We start from the raw sequence: 16,643 nt of genomic DNA on the forward strand, positions 1-16,643 counted from the left end.
TGTGTGTTGTCTAACTACTGGAGGATACAGGCTGGAACAGGTGTTCTGGGATCAGTACCTGCCTGTTTTAAAGCAAGTGTAACGAAGCAGGAGAAACCTGCCTCTCCACAGTCATGTCCCATTTTCTTCGGATTAGAAATCGACCCAGCCATCCCTGTGCTTAGTGAGGTCGCTGCTGGATTGAGGGGCACCTGCCCTTCTCCCAGGCCTAGTGTCGAGTCCCATGGGTCCATCCCCCACTGCGCCTGCCCCCAGTGGCACAAGTAGAGCCAAGTCCTGCTATTCTCCCTTTGCACCACCGCTTACCTGGATTTCTTTCTTTTCCATTCCAGCCATCACCATGCTGGTCTTCCTCCATTTCCTTCTCCCTTGCCTGCTATAGAAAGAGCGCTGAGCAGAAGGACAGTGGCCTTGTGTCTCATTAGCTGTGTGGTCTTGGGCAGGTCATGTTTTTAGCAGCTCTGTGCCGTTTATCCACAGTCAAAGGGGTAGACCAGATGACTGCTGGGGTCACCTCTAACTCAGAGGCCTCCTGCTCTTAGAGAAGGAGGTCCACAGGCCTTAGGTTGGCATCTCAGTTGAGTACCAACTTTGTTTCTAACAGCGTGTCCTGTGACCCCTGCTTTAGTGGAAGTGGACCTCCCTTGGCCCCAACCGCCTCCTTCTCAGACTCCTGTGTGCATCTGTCCTGCGGTTTGGCCTGCCTGGACACCCCCTTATGAGCATCTCAGCCATCATCGCCCACAAGGCAAGCCAGGTCTGTCCTCAGAGAACCTCTTTCGTATCCTCCAGATACAAATCATTTTCCCTGCTTTGAACTTACTGTTTAGAGCAGCAGTCGGCAAACTTTCTCTGCAAAGAATCACATAACAAAGATTTCATCTTTGTAGACCACGTACAGGACTCTGCCCTACAGTCTTTGTTTCTGTTCATAGTTCTTTAAAAAGGTAAAAATGATTCTTAGCCTACAGGCGGCACAACAACAAGTCACAGGCCAGACTTGCTTCTCAGGCCATGGTTTGCCAACCCCTGGTTTAGACACTATTGCTGCTAATGTGCTATGGACTTAAAAAAAAAAATTAAAGTCATACAAAAGAAAAAAAAATTAAAGTCATACAAAAAGGCACACAGGGGCTTCCCTGGTGGCGCAGCAGTTGGGAGTCAGCCTGCCAATGCAGGGGACACGGGTGCGTGCCCCGGTCCGGGAAGATCCCACATGCTGCGGAGCGGCTGGGCCCGTGAGCCATGGCCGCTGAGCCTGCGCGTCTGGAGCCTGTGCTCCGCAGTGGGAGAGGCCACAACAGTGAGAGGCCCGCGTACAGAAAAAAAAAAAAGAAAAGAAAAGAAAAAGGCACACAGGTTAAAGTGGGTCCTGATCCCTACGCCAGATGGAGGTGGATTTCTCAGGGTTCATTGAACTTCCCACATGGCCCTTTTGTTTGTGTGATGGGTAACGAACTCCACAGTCTGCTTTGTCCCTTTTCATCACTTCAGAATTTTTTTTTCTTTTTTTTTTTTGGCCGTGCCATGCAGCATGTGGGATCTTAGTTCCCCAACCTGGGATCGAACCTGTGCCCCCTACATTGGAAGTGTGGAGTCTTAACCACTGGACCGCCAGGGAAGTCCCCTAGGAGATATATAGATATATATAGATATATAGATATATAGATATAGATATAAAAGAAGGGGGAGGAGAGAAGGGGGGAAAGAGGGGAGAAGGGGAGGGAGGAGGGGGAGGAGGCAGCATGGGGAGAGCTGGCGCCCTGTGGAGCTGTCACTCATAAAGCAGAACTGGCAGGCTCAGCCTCATTTCCTTACTCCTCATGACCAAAGCATGAAGCTGAGGGTAAACAATGTGGGCTAAATCAGGCCTCCTCTCCTCTTGAGTCTTTTTTGTTTGTTTGTTTGCGGTACGCGGGCCTGTCACTGTTGTGGCCTCTCCCGTTGTGGAGCACAGGCTCCAGACGCACAGGCTCAGCAGCCATGACTCACGGGCCCAGCCGCTCCACGGCATGTGGGATCTTCCCGCGCCAGGGCACAAACCCGTGTCCCCTGCATCAGCAGGCGGACTCTCAACCACTGTGCCACCAGGGAAGCCCCCCTAGGATATATTTTGAAAATCATTCCACGTCTGCACCTAGAGGTCTCATTTAATGGCTGCAGAACATTCCATGGTGTGGGAGAACCTCAGTTTATTTATTAACCAACCTTCTCTTGATAGACATTAAGACATTAATAGACATTGTTGGGGTTTTTCTGCTGTTGTGAAATTTGATTTACTTAACGTCCTTGTGCCTGTGTCTTTATGACCATGTGTGAGTATCAGGTGTTTGTATTAGTCTGCTTGAGCTGCCACAGCAAAATGCCACAGACAGAGTGGCTCACACAACAGAAATTTGTTTCTCACAGTTATAGAGGACAGAAATCGAAGGTGTCAGCAGGGTTGACCTCTCTGAAGCCTCTTCTTCCCGCATCTTCTCGTGGTCCCCCCTCTGTATACGTCTGAGTCCTAGTCTCCTTTTCTTATGAGGACTGCAGCCGTATTGGTTTAGGGCCCATCTTTTTTTTTTTGGCCACACCACCCGGCGTGTGGTATCTTAGTTCCCTGACCAGGGATCGAACCCGAGACTCCTGCATTGGAAGGCAGAGTCTTAATCTCTGGACTGCTGGGAAAGTCCCACGGTCCATCTTAATGAACCCTTTTCACTTAATTACCTCCTTCAGTGCCCTGTCTCCAAATATAGTCATTCTGAGGGGCTGGGGCATTGGGTGAGTTTGGGGGAGGGGTACAATCAGCCCATAACAGTGTTGTAAGCTCCTTGAGGCCTGTGGCCTCATTTATAATACTGCACATCCCTGCTCATGATTGAGGCCTGACACATCTAAGCCCTCAGTATCCATTAGTAGGATAGCTGATTTATTTGGTTTACACCCATTTTTTAATAAAATATTATCTTTTGTCTTCCTTTCACTTTTTGAAAAAAATATTTATTTTTTGGGAAGTATTGTTGCTGTGCAATATTATATGCTACAGGTGTACAATATAGTGAATCACACTTTTTAAAGGTTATACTCCATTTAGTTATCATAAAATATTGGCTATATTCCTCATGTTACAAAATATATGCATGTAGCTTATTTTATACATAATAGTTTGTACCTCCTGTTCTCCCACTCCTGTATTGCCCCTCCCCCCTTCCCTCTCCTCGTGCTCGCTGGTAACCACTAGTTTGTTCTCTATATCTGTGGGTCTGCTTCTTTCTTTGTTATGTTTACTTGTTTGTTGTATTTTTTAGATTCCACATGTAAGTGATATGGTACAGTATTTGTCTTTCTCTGACTTATTTCACTTAGCGTAATACCCTCCAAGTCCATTTACTGCAAATGGCCAAATTTCGTTCTTTTTTATGGTTGAGTAATATTCCATTGTATGTATCTACCACATCTTCTTTATCCATTCATCTGTTGATGACCATTTAGGTTGCTTCCATATCTTGGCAATTGTAAATAATGCTGCTATGGATATTGGGGTGCATGTATCTTTTCAAATTAGTGCTTTCGTTTTTTTCAGATATGTGCCCAGTAGTGGGATTGCTGGGTCGTATGGTAGTTCTATTTTTAGTGTTTTGAGAAACCTCCGTACTGTTTTCCACAGTGGCTCTACCAATTTACATTCCCACCAATAGGACTGTAAATTTTTTCCACATCTTGGCCAACATTTGTTATTCGTGTTCCTTTTGATGATAGCCATTCTGACAGGTGTGAAGTGATATCTCATGGTGGTTTTGATTTGCATTTCCGTGATAATTGAGCATCTTTTCATGTGCCTGTTCGCCATCTGCAACTCCTGTTTGGAAAAATGTATATTCACTTCTTCTGCTCATTTTTTAATCGGGTTGTTAGTTTTCTTGTTGTTGAGTTGTATGAGCTGTTTATACATGTTGGATATTAACCCCTTATTGGTCATACCATTTGCAAATATCTTCTCCCATCCACTAGGTTGTCTTTTCATTCTGTTTATGGTTTCCTTGTCCTCCTTTCACTTCTAACCTTCTTTAGAGAGTTCCCCAAACTGATCTAATTGGCTTCGTAGCATTTTAAAATTTAGAAAATAGCATTGAGACGGGCATTATAACCTAGTGGTTGAGTGTTGGCTACAAAGTCAGAAACTGTGCCTCAGTTTCCTCATCTATAGAGTGGAGATAGTATTATCTACCTCATAGGGCAGTTGTGAGGGTTAAATAAATTACTTATTGATAGAAATCCCCCCTCTCCCTACCTCTGTATCACTTGTTAACATCTCATCTACAGAACACATTTTGGAAATGGCTGGTCATGAAAATTGCTCTTGGCTTCAAGAGCAACGCCCAGTTAAAATGCCTTGGACAGTAGGGTTATTTTTCCCACGTAACAAAGAATCTGGAGGTGGACATTATTAGTGTTGGCCCAGTGCCTCTGGATTAGAAGCTTAATGATCTTGTTAACCTTCCCTCAAAGCTTCAAGATGGCTCCAGCAGCTCCAAGCATCACATACACAACTGCACTCAGGGGCAGGGAGCAAGGGCAGTCTGGGTAGCAGATTTTTCCTCCAGTGCCTCTCAAGGAGAGAAAGATCTTCCCCAGAAACTCTCCCAGATGTATTGTGTCTTGCTGGCTAGAAATTACTGGGCCAATTCTAGGTGAAAGAAAGGCTGCGAAAGTGAGCCTTAGGCTATTTCCAATCTCGATAAGGAGAGAAAGGGGTTGGGAATGGTTTCGGGTGGCCACTTAACCACCTGCCACCCTGCTTGAGGGACATACAAGTTGTTCTCATCTTAGGAAGACGAAAACTCAGCCATGGAAGGGGTTGAAATCTCCAGGCTCTAACTCCCATTCACAAGAATTTATTCAACAAATACTCACTGAGCACCTGCCCCTTGCCTGCACTGGGCCAGGCTGTGCTGATGCGGAGGTGAACAAACTAGGCTTGGGCCCTGTCCTCTCGAACAGTCTGGGACCCAGTGGCCACCCTGTGGCTGCATTTATAAGCTGTTTATTTATTGCACATCCACCATATGTCAAGTGTCGTACTGTCCACCTTACACATAAGTCAGTTACTACAATAATCTTGAGTGTCCAGCCCCATTTTGCAGATGAGCAACAGGGTCAGAGGGTTTGTGAAACTTGCCCAAAGTTAATAGGCTGTGGAGTCAGATTTGATTCTCTACCTGACTCCAAAAAACCCCCAGAACATTCTGAACCTTAAAAAAACCCACAGTGGGGCTTCCCTGGTTGTGCAGTGGTTGAGAGTCCGCCTGCCGATGCAGGGGACACGGGTTCGTGCCCCGGTCCGGGAATATCCCACATGCCGCAGAGCGGCTAGGCCCGGGAGCCATGGCCGCTGAGCCTGCGCGTCCAGAGCCTGTGCTCCGCAACGGGAGAGGCCATAACAGTGAGAGGCCTGCGTACCACAAAAAAAAACCCACAGTGACAGACTGTCATAAAGACATATGACTAATCAGCACTGTTTGCTGTTCTTAAATTACATTGTCATTATAGGATGCTTAACTAGATAATTTTCAGAATGGCTTTTAAGATTCCTGTGATTCTTTCAAGCTCACTTTAGGCTGTGTGTGTACGTGTGTGTGTTTAAAAGCCTGATTGAAATTATAAAGTTATTTCCTTAGTGATTTTTGCCATTAAAAAATAATAATAACTTGCTGAGCCAGCAGTACCCTGGCATAATGTTATCTTTTCTTACAGTGGATTACTAGCTCACTCCTTCGTGCCCTCATCCATTTCAAACTTTCATTTATACCTGTGTTCACATCTTGGAAGAAAAGGCAGAATAAACCCCACTTCCAACATGAGATCAGCACTTCGCTAATTGTGGGTCCCCACGTTGATTCTTTTGAGAATGTTCCAGGCCTACATTATTTATGGTGCTGTGTGGGCTGCCTCATCTTCATTCTTGGATGATTCTTCTTGGAGAAGCAAGAGCAGTACCTCCCTGCGATTTAAAATTTATTCTCCAACCTTTTAAAATAGTGACAAAAACTTGGATTCATTCTAGATTTGGCCAAGAGCCTGAGCCACAACTCTTGATGTCATTGACCACAGATCACCCTATAAAGACCACCCTGGGATGTGAATGTAGACGGCGCACTCCAAACAGCGAGGCAGGGGATGGTTTAGGTTGTACCAAGTTCTTACAGCCACCATGCAGAGGCTCTCTGCAGACCAAATAATGGAGGGATGTGAAGGCGGTCGCTTTGTTTTCCAATACTAGCATATGCTAGTCTGTAGTCCGTTAGGCAGGAGAGAAAGACTAGTTGGTTCTGTGAGGTAGGCCAGATGGTTTAACTTGTCTTTTCCTGTCCCCTCGACCAGGTTTCCGTTGTTCACTGCGGTGTACCAGATCTGCTACGAAGGCAGGCCCGTTCAAGAGATGTTGTCTTGTCTCCAGAGCCATCCAGAGCATATATAAAGTGAATCTTGAAACCTGTCAGGGAAAGGCCTACCTTTCCAATCAGTCATTTGGATTCAGATGGAAGCCAGGACTTGGCAACAAGATGTTTGCTTGACCGTAATCCCATCATGGATGTGTATGAATTTTTACAGGTTCATTTTTGAATTGCGAGATGAAGTTCATTGGCTAAGATGTTACTGGGCAACATCTAGACGCACATATATGAACGTGTGAGTGTGTGTTCCTTTTTCATTCTGTGGATATTTCTATGAACCAAAATTAAAGACCCTTTTTAAAAATCACTGTTGACATTTTCCCACTGTGGTAGCTTATCAGATTGGAACTATCGCAGCAAAAAGTTTTGGATCTAATTCCTATGTATTCCAGTGAAGGAATTTTTTTTTTCTCATTCTCTTGAGGTTAAAATTTAACCAACATTAACATGGTAAAGTGGATGAGTGAGTGAGTTCAAAGATCAACATACTGTAACTTTTAAACACTATCTCAAAGCCAACATAATTAACTACTTCGATTGTGGGTTGATCTTTTTTTTTTTAACAATTACTTATTTTGTAATTAGGTAATCCACTCATCTATTTTCCTCTCACTGCAGTTTTCTGCATTTTTAGCCTCTTTTCTCTTCATTAGCTACCAGAATGTGCTTTCATAAAGGCTCAGCAGTGGCAGAAGACAGAAAGCTCATCTGGGATTTTTCTGCTGTGACTGACACATTCTTCTGATTAATGACACTTGTATGATGCTTTTTGTCAGGTCGTACTTTTGTGCAAATATTTCCTTTAAGCCTCACAGATCCCCTGAAAGGGGGCTGCTGTTATTCCTCTTTTAAGGTGCAGTCACTGTGCCTTGTCGCCCAGTGAGTAGGGGCACAGCCAGAGGCTCTCAGGCTTGAGAGCTGGTTTGAACTCACGCTAATTGGTTGTAGCAAATGCCATTTGCAGCCTTTCTTGAGGCCGTCGGCGGGCTTCCTGCAGCTGAGGCTTGCGTGCGTCCTTGTCTAGAAGGATATCACTCAATGTGGACCTCACTCCAGCAGCTTCACTTGGAGTCTCTTAGAAATGCAGGTTCCTGGGTCCCACCCCAGACCTCTGAAGTGGGGGTATTGTGTCTCTGCTTTGACATGCCTTCCATGTGTTTCAATGCTCACTACTGTTTGAGAACCACTACTGTAGAAAATTTATTTTAGATTGGCATTTCTCAAATCATGTTCCATAGGAAACGAGTGTCCCGGGATCCAGTGGTGGTTCCGGTGTTCCCTGGCAAGGTCCAGTGAGTTTGGGAAAAGCTGCATCTGTACACCCCTCCTGAAGGGGTAGAATGTGTGTTAGTGGAACCTGTTTATTTAGCCCAGCAAGTCCCAGACAGATTGTGGAGACTTTTTTTTTTTTTGGGCAAGGAAACTTGCCAAAGTTTCCAGGCTGAGGTGACCTTAGGACAGCTCAAGTATACCCTTCACTCTCTGCAAAAAATGAGGATGAATGACTACCTGTGGTGGTGTTCATTCTGAACCTTTACAGTTCAGGTCTGCCATGGATCTTTGACGCAGCTTTAAGGTGACACTATGAGGTACAGCCAAGTGGATGTCAACCTCGCTGAAACGCACATTGTGTGGACTAAGTGCTTTTAATTCTAGAATTAGAATGGGAATTACTGTATCTTCGTAAATGTGATTGGTTTCAGGATAACATTGCAGTTACCTTATGTAGTACTTGATAAGTGTTTAAGGGAATGTTATGAATGTCTTACATATTCATGGATTTTCAGTCACTTTGAGATTTTGACCTTTTTGTTTTGTTTTGTTTGCGGTACAGGGGCCTCTCACCGCTGCGGCCTCTCCTGCCGCGGAACACAGGCTCCGGATGCGCAGGCCCAGCGGCCATGGCCCACGGGCCCAGCCGCTCCGTGGCATGTGGGATCCTCCCAGATTGGGACACAAACCCATGTCCCCTGCATCGACAGGCGGACCCTCAAACACTGCGCCACCAGGGAAGCCCGAGATTTTGACCTTTTTTATTTTCCAGCTTGGAACTTTTTCCCTTCTATACCCAAAATGATTATAGAACGGGTTTTGTGGGAATTTTAAAAACTCCTATACACAGAAGTATATGAAAGCACACAAAATGCTACAAGTTTCATTGATTTTAGGGCCACTGTTAAGTCAATCCATTTTTGCTTGTCTCATAATTAATCTTTTGAAAAGTTTGTACATAGGTAACAAAGTGTTGCTTTTTAAGATACATAAAGGGCTGTAAGCTAATTGTGGTGTCTGTCAAGTAGGATCATCAGATGTGAGGAATTCGGATTTTGTCTTTTGTATATTCTCATCTGCATTCAGCTTCCTACTCTGGGTTTTGTACTTGAGTGTTTTTTCTTTATAAATGCCCTCTTACCACTCTGAGGTCTTCTGACTGTACCTCTTGAACATAATTATAATATTCTGCACATATGGAAAAAGGTAAATTTTATATAAGTTTGTGCTTTGCTAACTGTAGATATTTATTACTCTACGAGTTATCTATTTTTATAACCACCTGTGGTCCATCATTTATTTTAATTCACCTTTCTTACTAATTATGGTAATAGGGGAGGGAGACATCTAGAAGAGAAGCTTAATTTATACTGTTTCAGCCAAATCTGTGAATGTAAAAACTACACTGTTGCCTTGTATAATCCAACCTACTATAATGTGGAACAAATATCTGTCTTGAAACCCATCCTAGCAGGTGGAATTGAGCTAAACTCCTTCTGGTTTTTCATTTAACTCTTAGCTATAACATTGGCCCCATGGTATCGGCCCAGGGAGTAGTGAGGTGCCACTGTACAAAGGGATCTTCAGTTTTTCCACTAGCTCTAATCTGAGCCTTTTACCTACACATGTACTATGTTTGTTTACAGACTGTAGGTGGATATAATTTAAAAGCTTGATTTAATAAACATTTAATCCCCCAAACCTGTGCTACTGATCCTGTTTTTTAAAATCAGCTTATTTAATAGCTTTAAGAAGCTCTTTTTTTTTCCTTCCTGAATTGTGTTGCACTGACAACAATAAAAAGGCAAATTTTAAAAGAAAGGCTTTATCTCTAATGCATTCCTCAAACACATCTGCTTCCATTTGTCTGTGTTCCTTTCTATTGCTTGCTGATCTTTTTATAAAATTGTAAATGTAGGATGGAGGCCTTCCAGTTGCAGCCATCCAGTGGACTGTGAGGGGAATCCCCAGGAGCCTGAAACAAATGGGGGCTGATGGCCAGAGCAGTAAGGCTTTGAGGTGGCTCTGTGGCTTCAGGGGAGGGTGTGGGAGTGCTTTCCATTATCACCTAGGGGTTTGGGCTGTAAAACTTATGCTAGAACCTCCAAGGGCTACACTGTTGGGAAGAAAATGGGCTAAGAAAACACATGTATGGGAAGAAGCAAGAAAGTTGGACTCCGGGTAGAGAAAAAGGTCTCTGCTGAAAACCTGTGATCATGCCAGCACCACAAACAGGCTTTGGGTTTGAATTTTTATATCCAGGAACCACAAGCCAAAGTTAGCATAAACGTCGGAACTTGGGCCAGTAATGCCAGTAGGTAACTGACAGAAGCAAAAACAAAAACACCTGCAGAAATCACTCTGGATCCAGGCTGCACAGGCTTCCCATAAGTATGCACTTCCTACAAATATTCCCACTGAATATGCACTTTTAAAATTATAAAATAATTGCAAAATAGTTCATTGTGAGTGAAAGTCAACAGCTTTTTGAAAACAGAAGAATTAGATGCCCAGATATTTAATTGAGCAAAATGAGAGATGCTTTGAGGGGTAATTTTAAAAATAGAGACATAAAAGGAGGGTTAAAGTATTAAGGTCAAATTACTGTTGGGGGTGGAGGAACAACCAAAGAGACTTGAAAACAAACCTATTAGAACATCTTGAGATGAATATAATTTACATTATGTCTTTGGACAGATTAAAGAGTAGATTTGACAGAGCTGTAGAGGGAATTACCAAACTGGAAAATAGGTATGGAGATATTAACAGAAAGTAGCAGAGAAAATGAGAATTTAAGAAGTAAGTAGAGGATAGGATAAGATTCAACATACATCTGAGAGAAGTTCCAGAAGAAAGAAGAGGGAGAGGCAATTTTTGAAAAAATAAAGTCTGAAATTTGTCCAGAATTTATTGTATGTGACCAGTTTTGTTATTCTCCCAAATATATTTCCATTAAAATTTTACCACATAATCTTTATAACTTTTTATGACTACTTGTAAACTTAAGTTGATGATGAACCTTTTCTTTCTTTTTTATTTTGAGGAAATAAGTTGTATGAGAAAGCTATAATCATAATCTACTACTTTACTGAAGGTGTGATTGATTTGAGTACTGAAGCGAGCTGCGTCCCCTTTGGTTTGGGTGGGAGGTGTAGCACTGTGGCAAGGCTTGGGTTCGAGATCATGCTTCATTGTCTTAGTATACATTTGGTCAAGGCAGCCAAGTCCTCTTTGAAGTGCATTTTCCTCATTGTTTAAGCAGGAATAATATCCATGCAGTCTAGCTCAAAGGATTACTGTGAAGGTCACTGAAAAGCAGGAAATCTTTTTTTTTTTTTTTTTTTACATCTTTATTGGAGTATAATTGCTTTACAATGGTGTGTTAGTTTCTGCTTTATAACAAAGTGAATCAGCTATACATATGTTCCCATATTTCTTCCCTCTTGTGTCTCCCTCCCTCCCACCCTCCCTATCCCACCCCAGGAAATCCTAACAAAGGAGAAAGATTTATAGCTGCTTATGGCAGAGACAAGGATATATATTAACTAAATTATAAAATTTTTTCTGAGATGCACAAACTACATTTCCCAGCCTCCCCTGCAGTTAGGTGATTGAATTCTGTCCAATGACATAGGGAAGAAAAAAATGCCACTTCCTAGGATTACAGTTCTGTTTGTCTTTACTCTTTTCCTGCGTGCTGACGAGATATCAATTTCCAGGATGACCTGGAAGCTGTATGTTGGCTCCTAAAGCCTGGATTCCTACATGACCGTGTGGAGAAAGTCCCCCCACCCTCGGCCCACGTTGGACTGTGATAGTTACAAAAATCATTATTATGCCACTGAGATTTAAGTGTTATTTATTACAGCAGCTGGCATAACTTACCCTAAGATGTTGCTAAAAAGACATTTGAGGAGTTAAGACGAGATGGAACTTACAGAAATATCAAGAGATTTCAGAGAATTTATACATTGGTCCCTATAGCATCCTAGTATCTATCTTGGCATTGCTTGTTTGGACACAGGAGGCTGTATTGGAATGTGGGTGGGTACACTGTGGTTATGTCTGTTCCTCTCCTCCCAGGACTAACTAGCTAAGTCCAGACTTTGTATATGTAATTGTCCCTTCTCCAGGATTAATGCCGTCAAGGTCCAGGATTTATAACGTGTGCATATATATATATTTTGGGGGGTGGGGTCATGCTACGTGGCTTGGTGGGATCTTAGTTCCCGACCAGGGATTGAACCCAGGCCCTGGCAGTGAAAGTTCCGAGTCCTAACCACTGGACTGCCAGGGACCTCCCTAACATGTGCTTCTTTAACACTGGAGTGTCCTTAAGTTGTCTTCCTCATTTCAAAAGCTTCTAATTAGCAATGTCATTAGATTTTCGATAAGCCTACATTCCTGCTGTCAACTCTAAAAACCTCGTCTAGGGCTTCCCAGGTGGCGAAGTGGTTAAGAATCTGCCTGCCAATGCAGGAGTCACGGGTCCGAGCCCTGGTCCGGGAAGATCCCACATGCTGCGGAGCAGCTAAGCCCATGCGCCACAACTACTGAGCCTGCGCTCTAGAGCCCGCAAGCCACAACTACTGAAGCCCATGTGCCTAGAGCCCGGGCTCCGCAACAAGAGAAGCCACGGTAATGAGAAGCCTACGTACTGCAACCAATAGTAGCCCCGGCTCACTGCAACTAGGGAAAGCTTACACGCAGCAACGAAGACCCAGTGCAGCCAAAAATAAATAAATTTTTAAAAAATAAAAACCTTGTCTAGCTGAAGCCAAAAGGAGTGACTCTTCAGCTCCGCTTCAAAAACTAAGGAATGAAACATCTCTGAATTTTACACATTGAGTAAAATTGAGCCATTGGAAAAGTACCTTCATCATTGAACTCGTAATTTGTCAAGTTGGTGTTATTCAACTTGTTGCAAATGGAAATGCAGTGCTTTTATGCTTTGATATAAGTGTTATTTGTGATTCTTTTTTGTTATACCTCTTATTTAAAATAACCTTTGGGAAACAGTCACTTGATTCCAAAATAAAGCCCATTTGCCCACTACCCAAGTAGCCACTGTTACTAGTTTCTAATGTGCTCTTCTAGAATTTCATTTTACATAAGCAAATATATACTTAATCCCTTTCCCATTTTCCTTCACAAAATAGAGCTTACTATACAGCTTGCTTTTTTTTTCAATTAACATTATATCTTGACCATCTTTTATATCAGTGGTTTGTTTTAAACAACTTTTTAAGAACTGTTTATTTTGAAATAATTATAGATTCACAGGAAGTTGCAAAGATAGTACAGAAAACTCTCAGGGCCACCCAGTTTCCCTGAATATATCAACACCTAGTTTTTAAAATTGTAAGTTAAAATAATAGCGGTAAAGCACTTTTAGCTTTACTACTCTGGTTCTTCATATATATGAATTTATTTAATCCTCAAAATTTATCATCCCATATACAGACGGGAAAGCTAAGGCACAAAGAGGCTAAAGAACTTACCTAACAGAGATAGTAATTGATAAAGCCAGGATTTGAACTCAAGCAGGTTGCCTTCAGAGTTTGGGTTCTTAAATTTTAGGTTATGTCACCTCCTTTGAGTAATGGCCGTTCATGGTGAAACAAAGTCAGACAGTGACTGGAAAGGTCAAAGGTGCAATCACTCAATTCTTCCTGAAAACTTGTATACATACACAGTGTTCATGCATGTATTAGGTATTAAAACATAATACTGTTCTTCAAAAAATCTACAGACGGGACTGTGGCACAGTGGCTAAGAATCCGCCTGCCAATGCAAGGGACACGGGTTTGAGGCCTGGTCTGGGAAGATCCCACGTGACACAGAGCAGCTAAGCCCTTGCACCACAACTACTGAGCCTGCGCTATAGAGCCTGCAAGCCACAACTACTGAAGCCCGCGTGCCCAGAGCCCGTGTTCTACAACAAGAGAAGCCACCGCAATGAGAAGCCTGAGCACAGCAACAAAGAGTAGCCCCCACTCGTCACAACTCGAGAAAGCCCACGCACAGCAACAGAGACCCAACGTAGCCAAAAATAAATAAATTTTAAAAAAAAAAAAACAGGAATGGATAAAGAACCTGTGGTACATATATACAATGGAATATTACTCAGCCATAGAAAGGAACAGAACTGTGCCACTTGTAGAGACGTGGATGGACCTAGAGACTGTCATACAGAGGGAAGTAAGTCAGAAAGAGAAAAACAATACCATATAATATCGCTTATATGTGGAATCTAGAAAAATGGTACAGATGAACTTATTTGCAAAGCAGAAATAGAGACACAAATGTAGAGAACAAACATGGATACCAAGGGGGGAAGGAGGGGTGGGATGAATTGGGAGATTGGGATTGACATACATACACTACTATGTATAAAATAGATAACTAACAAGGACCTACTGCATAGCACAGGGAACTCTACTCAATGCTCTGTGGTGACCTAAATGGGAAAGAAATCCAAAAAAGGGGATATGTGTATATGTATAGCTGATTCCCTTTGCTGTACAGCAGAAACTAACACAACATTGTAAAGCAACTATACTCCAATTAAAATTAATAAAAAATAAATAAAACAATACTGTTCTAACACTTTCTTTTATAGTCTTAATATTGGAAAATATGGACCTCCCACATCCTTTAAATATCTGCATATGTTTAATTATATGACTCTTCCATAATTTATTACAGATGAATACTTAGATTGTTTTCTCTAATTATGGTAATTGCTTCAGTAAACATCCTTGCACATGTATCTCTGTTCACTTAGGTAAGTAAATCTAGAGGATAAAGTACTAGAAGTGGAATGGCTGGCACAAAGTTATGTGTTTTATATTTTAACAAACACTGCCAAATTAACCTTCAGAAGGATGGCTGCAATTTACACTTCTGACCTCATTTTCTTTTCCTGATTACTTGTATAACCTCTACTAGGGATACCTTTATAAAAGATCTAAATCGAACCAATAAATCCGAGAAATACACAATTTTATATTTATCAAGAATTCAGGGGAATTACCTGGCAGTCCGGTGGTTAGGACTCGGTGCTTCTATTGCCGGGGGCTCAGGTTCAGTCCCTAGTCAGGAATTAAGATCACGCAAGCTGCAAGGTGTGGCCAAAAAAGAAAAAAAAAAAAAAAGGAATTTAGAAGTCTCTCCTACCAGTTTTACCATAAAAAGTAAAATTTTGTTATTCAGAACTACAATTTTGGGTTCCCCTGGTGGCACAGTGGTTGAGAATCTGCCTGCCAATGCAGGGGACACAGGTTCGAGCCCTGGTCTGGGAGGGTCCCACATGCCGCGGAGCAACTGGGCCCGTGAGCCACAACTACTGAGCCTGCGCGTCTGGAGCTTGTGCTCCGCAACAAGAGAGGCCGTGACAGTGAGAGGCCCGTGCACCGCGATGAAGAGTGGCCACCGCTCGCCGCAACTAGAGAAAGCCCTCGCACAGAAACAAAGACCCAACACAGCCAAAAATAAATAAATAAATAAATACAATTTGAAAAAAAAAACCCTACAATTTTGTTAAAAAAGCCGTCTTACTAACAGCTGTAAGAGTTGGTTGTGCTGAAGGTTTATATAGGCACAGAATATGTCATGTAAGTGAGCTGTTCACGAGGAATGTTGAAATAAGAAACGTTAATTTTAAATTTAAAACATAAATTCACTGGCTCTTTCTTGTATCAATAAAAAGCAAGCTGAAATGGGTTAAGATGATTGTCAGGAAATTCCCGGTTCCAGTGAACGATGACCCTCCTATCCACTAGAGGTCGCTCTTTGGAAATGACTTTGCCTCAGGCAGTCGGCAGCCTGCAAAAAGTAGCATCATCGTTCCTGTGGTTTTTGGTCAAGTGGCGAGAAGGCCGCGCATTTCTTATGAGCTGAGTGGAGTTTGTGCTGGGCAATTGTCCAGTATCTAGGTTTCGTTTTGACTTTGTAACCCAGAACCGTAAGTTTTGATGTTTTGCTTTGACTCTGTTCTGTATCCACTTAAACATCGGACTGGATTTTGTTGCTTCTGGATTTCTTTCCCTTCCTTGATTTTGGACTCCCACTCATGTCTGTCTTTGTTAAATGTCTGTCTTCTTCTCCCTCTTATTCTGACACTGACATTCTGGCAAAAGCAAAAATATCTGCTTCCTTTTTATTCTCAGGAAAGACTCCAGGAACATATTTGGGGAAATGCTTCTAAAGGATGGACCTTCCTTCCATGCTTTAAAGAAGTTTCAGCCAGGAGGGTGGTATGCAGTGAAGAAAAAACCCTCTTCGCATCTGAATCTTCTCCCTGGTTTGCCTATTCATTATCTTTGGAGATAGTGTGATTTCCATTTAGAGGCTATTTTATCAGGAAGTGAATGAAATTTAAGCTTCAAGACTCTTACTTGTACTTATCCCTTCTACACAGCCTTGTACCTAACTTTGTTTTCTTAATTTTTTTTTTTTTTTTTTTTTTTGCTGCACTGCGTGGCTTGTGGGATCTTAGTTCCCCAACCAGGAATCGAACCCAGGTCCTCGGCATCAAAAGCACAGAGTCCTGGGGCTTCCCTGGTGGCGCAGTGGTTGAGAGTCCGCCTGCCGATGCAGGGGACACGGGTTCGTGCCCCGGTCTGGGAGAATCCCGCGCACCGCGGAGCGGCTGGGCCCGTGGGCCGTGGCCGATGAGCCTGCGCGTCCGGAGCCTGTGCTCCGCAGCGGGAGGGGCCACGATGGTGAGAGGCCCGCATACCAAAAAAAAAAAAAAAAAAAAAAGCAGAGTCCTAATCACTGGATTGCCTGGGAATTACCTGTATTCTTTTTCTTAAAAAGAAATCACCAAGTTCTAAAAGCTTCTGGCCCCTTACATGGAGTCCACATCTAGTTTCAAGACTTTGGAGTCAAGTCGGGATTCAAGTTCTGGCCTGGTGGGACTTT

General features: G+C 42.8%; 1 protein-coding gene across 3 annotated transcripts in view; it reads left to right on the forward strand.

The window, feature by feature from the left end:
- Positions 1-16,402, forward strand: part of GPD1L (glycerol-3-phosphate dehydrogenase 1 like) — a 64,201-nt gene extending 47,799 nt beyond the window's left edge. The window contains exons 8-10 of one of the 3 annotated variants that reach the window (XM_033864523.2): positions 605-757; positions 6,370-15,681; positions 15,887-16,402. In XM_033864523.2, the coding sequence (XP_033720414.1) occupies positions 605-722 (118 nt within the window). In that variant the 3' untranslated portion in view covers positions 723-757; positions 6,370-15,681; positions 15,887-16,402. The remainder of the gene's footprint in view (positions 1-604; positions 758-6,369; positions 15,682-15,886) is intronic. The other 2 variants (XM_033864525.2, XM_019946930.3) reach the window with 2 other exon arrangements.
- Positions 16,403-16,643: the final 241 nt, after the last annotated feature.

The sequence above is a fragment of the Tursiops truncatus genome, chromosome 10 (genome assembly GCF_011762595.2).
Source record: "Tursiops truncatus isolate mTurTru1 chromosome 10, mTurTru1.mat.Y, whole genome shotgun sequence".
In the NCBI taxonomy this organism is placed as follows: domain Eukaryota; kingdom Metazoa; phylum Chordata; class Mammalia; order Artiodactyla; family Delphinidae; genus Tursiops; species Tursiops truncatus.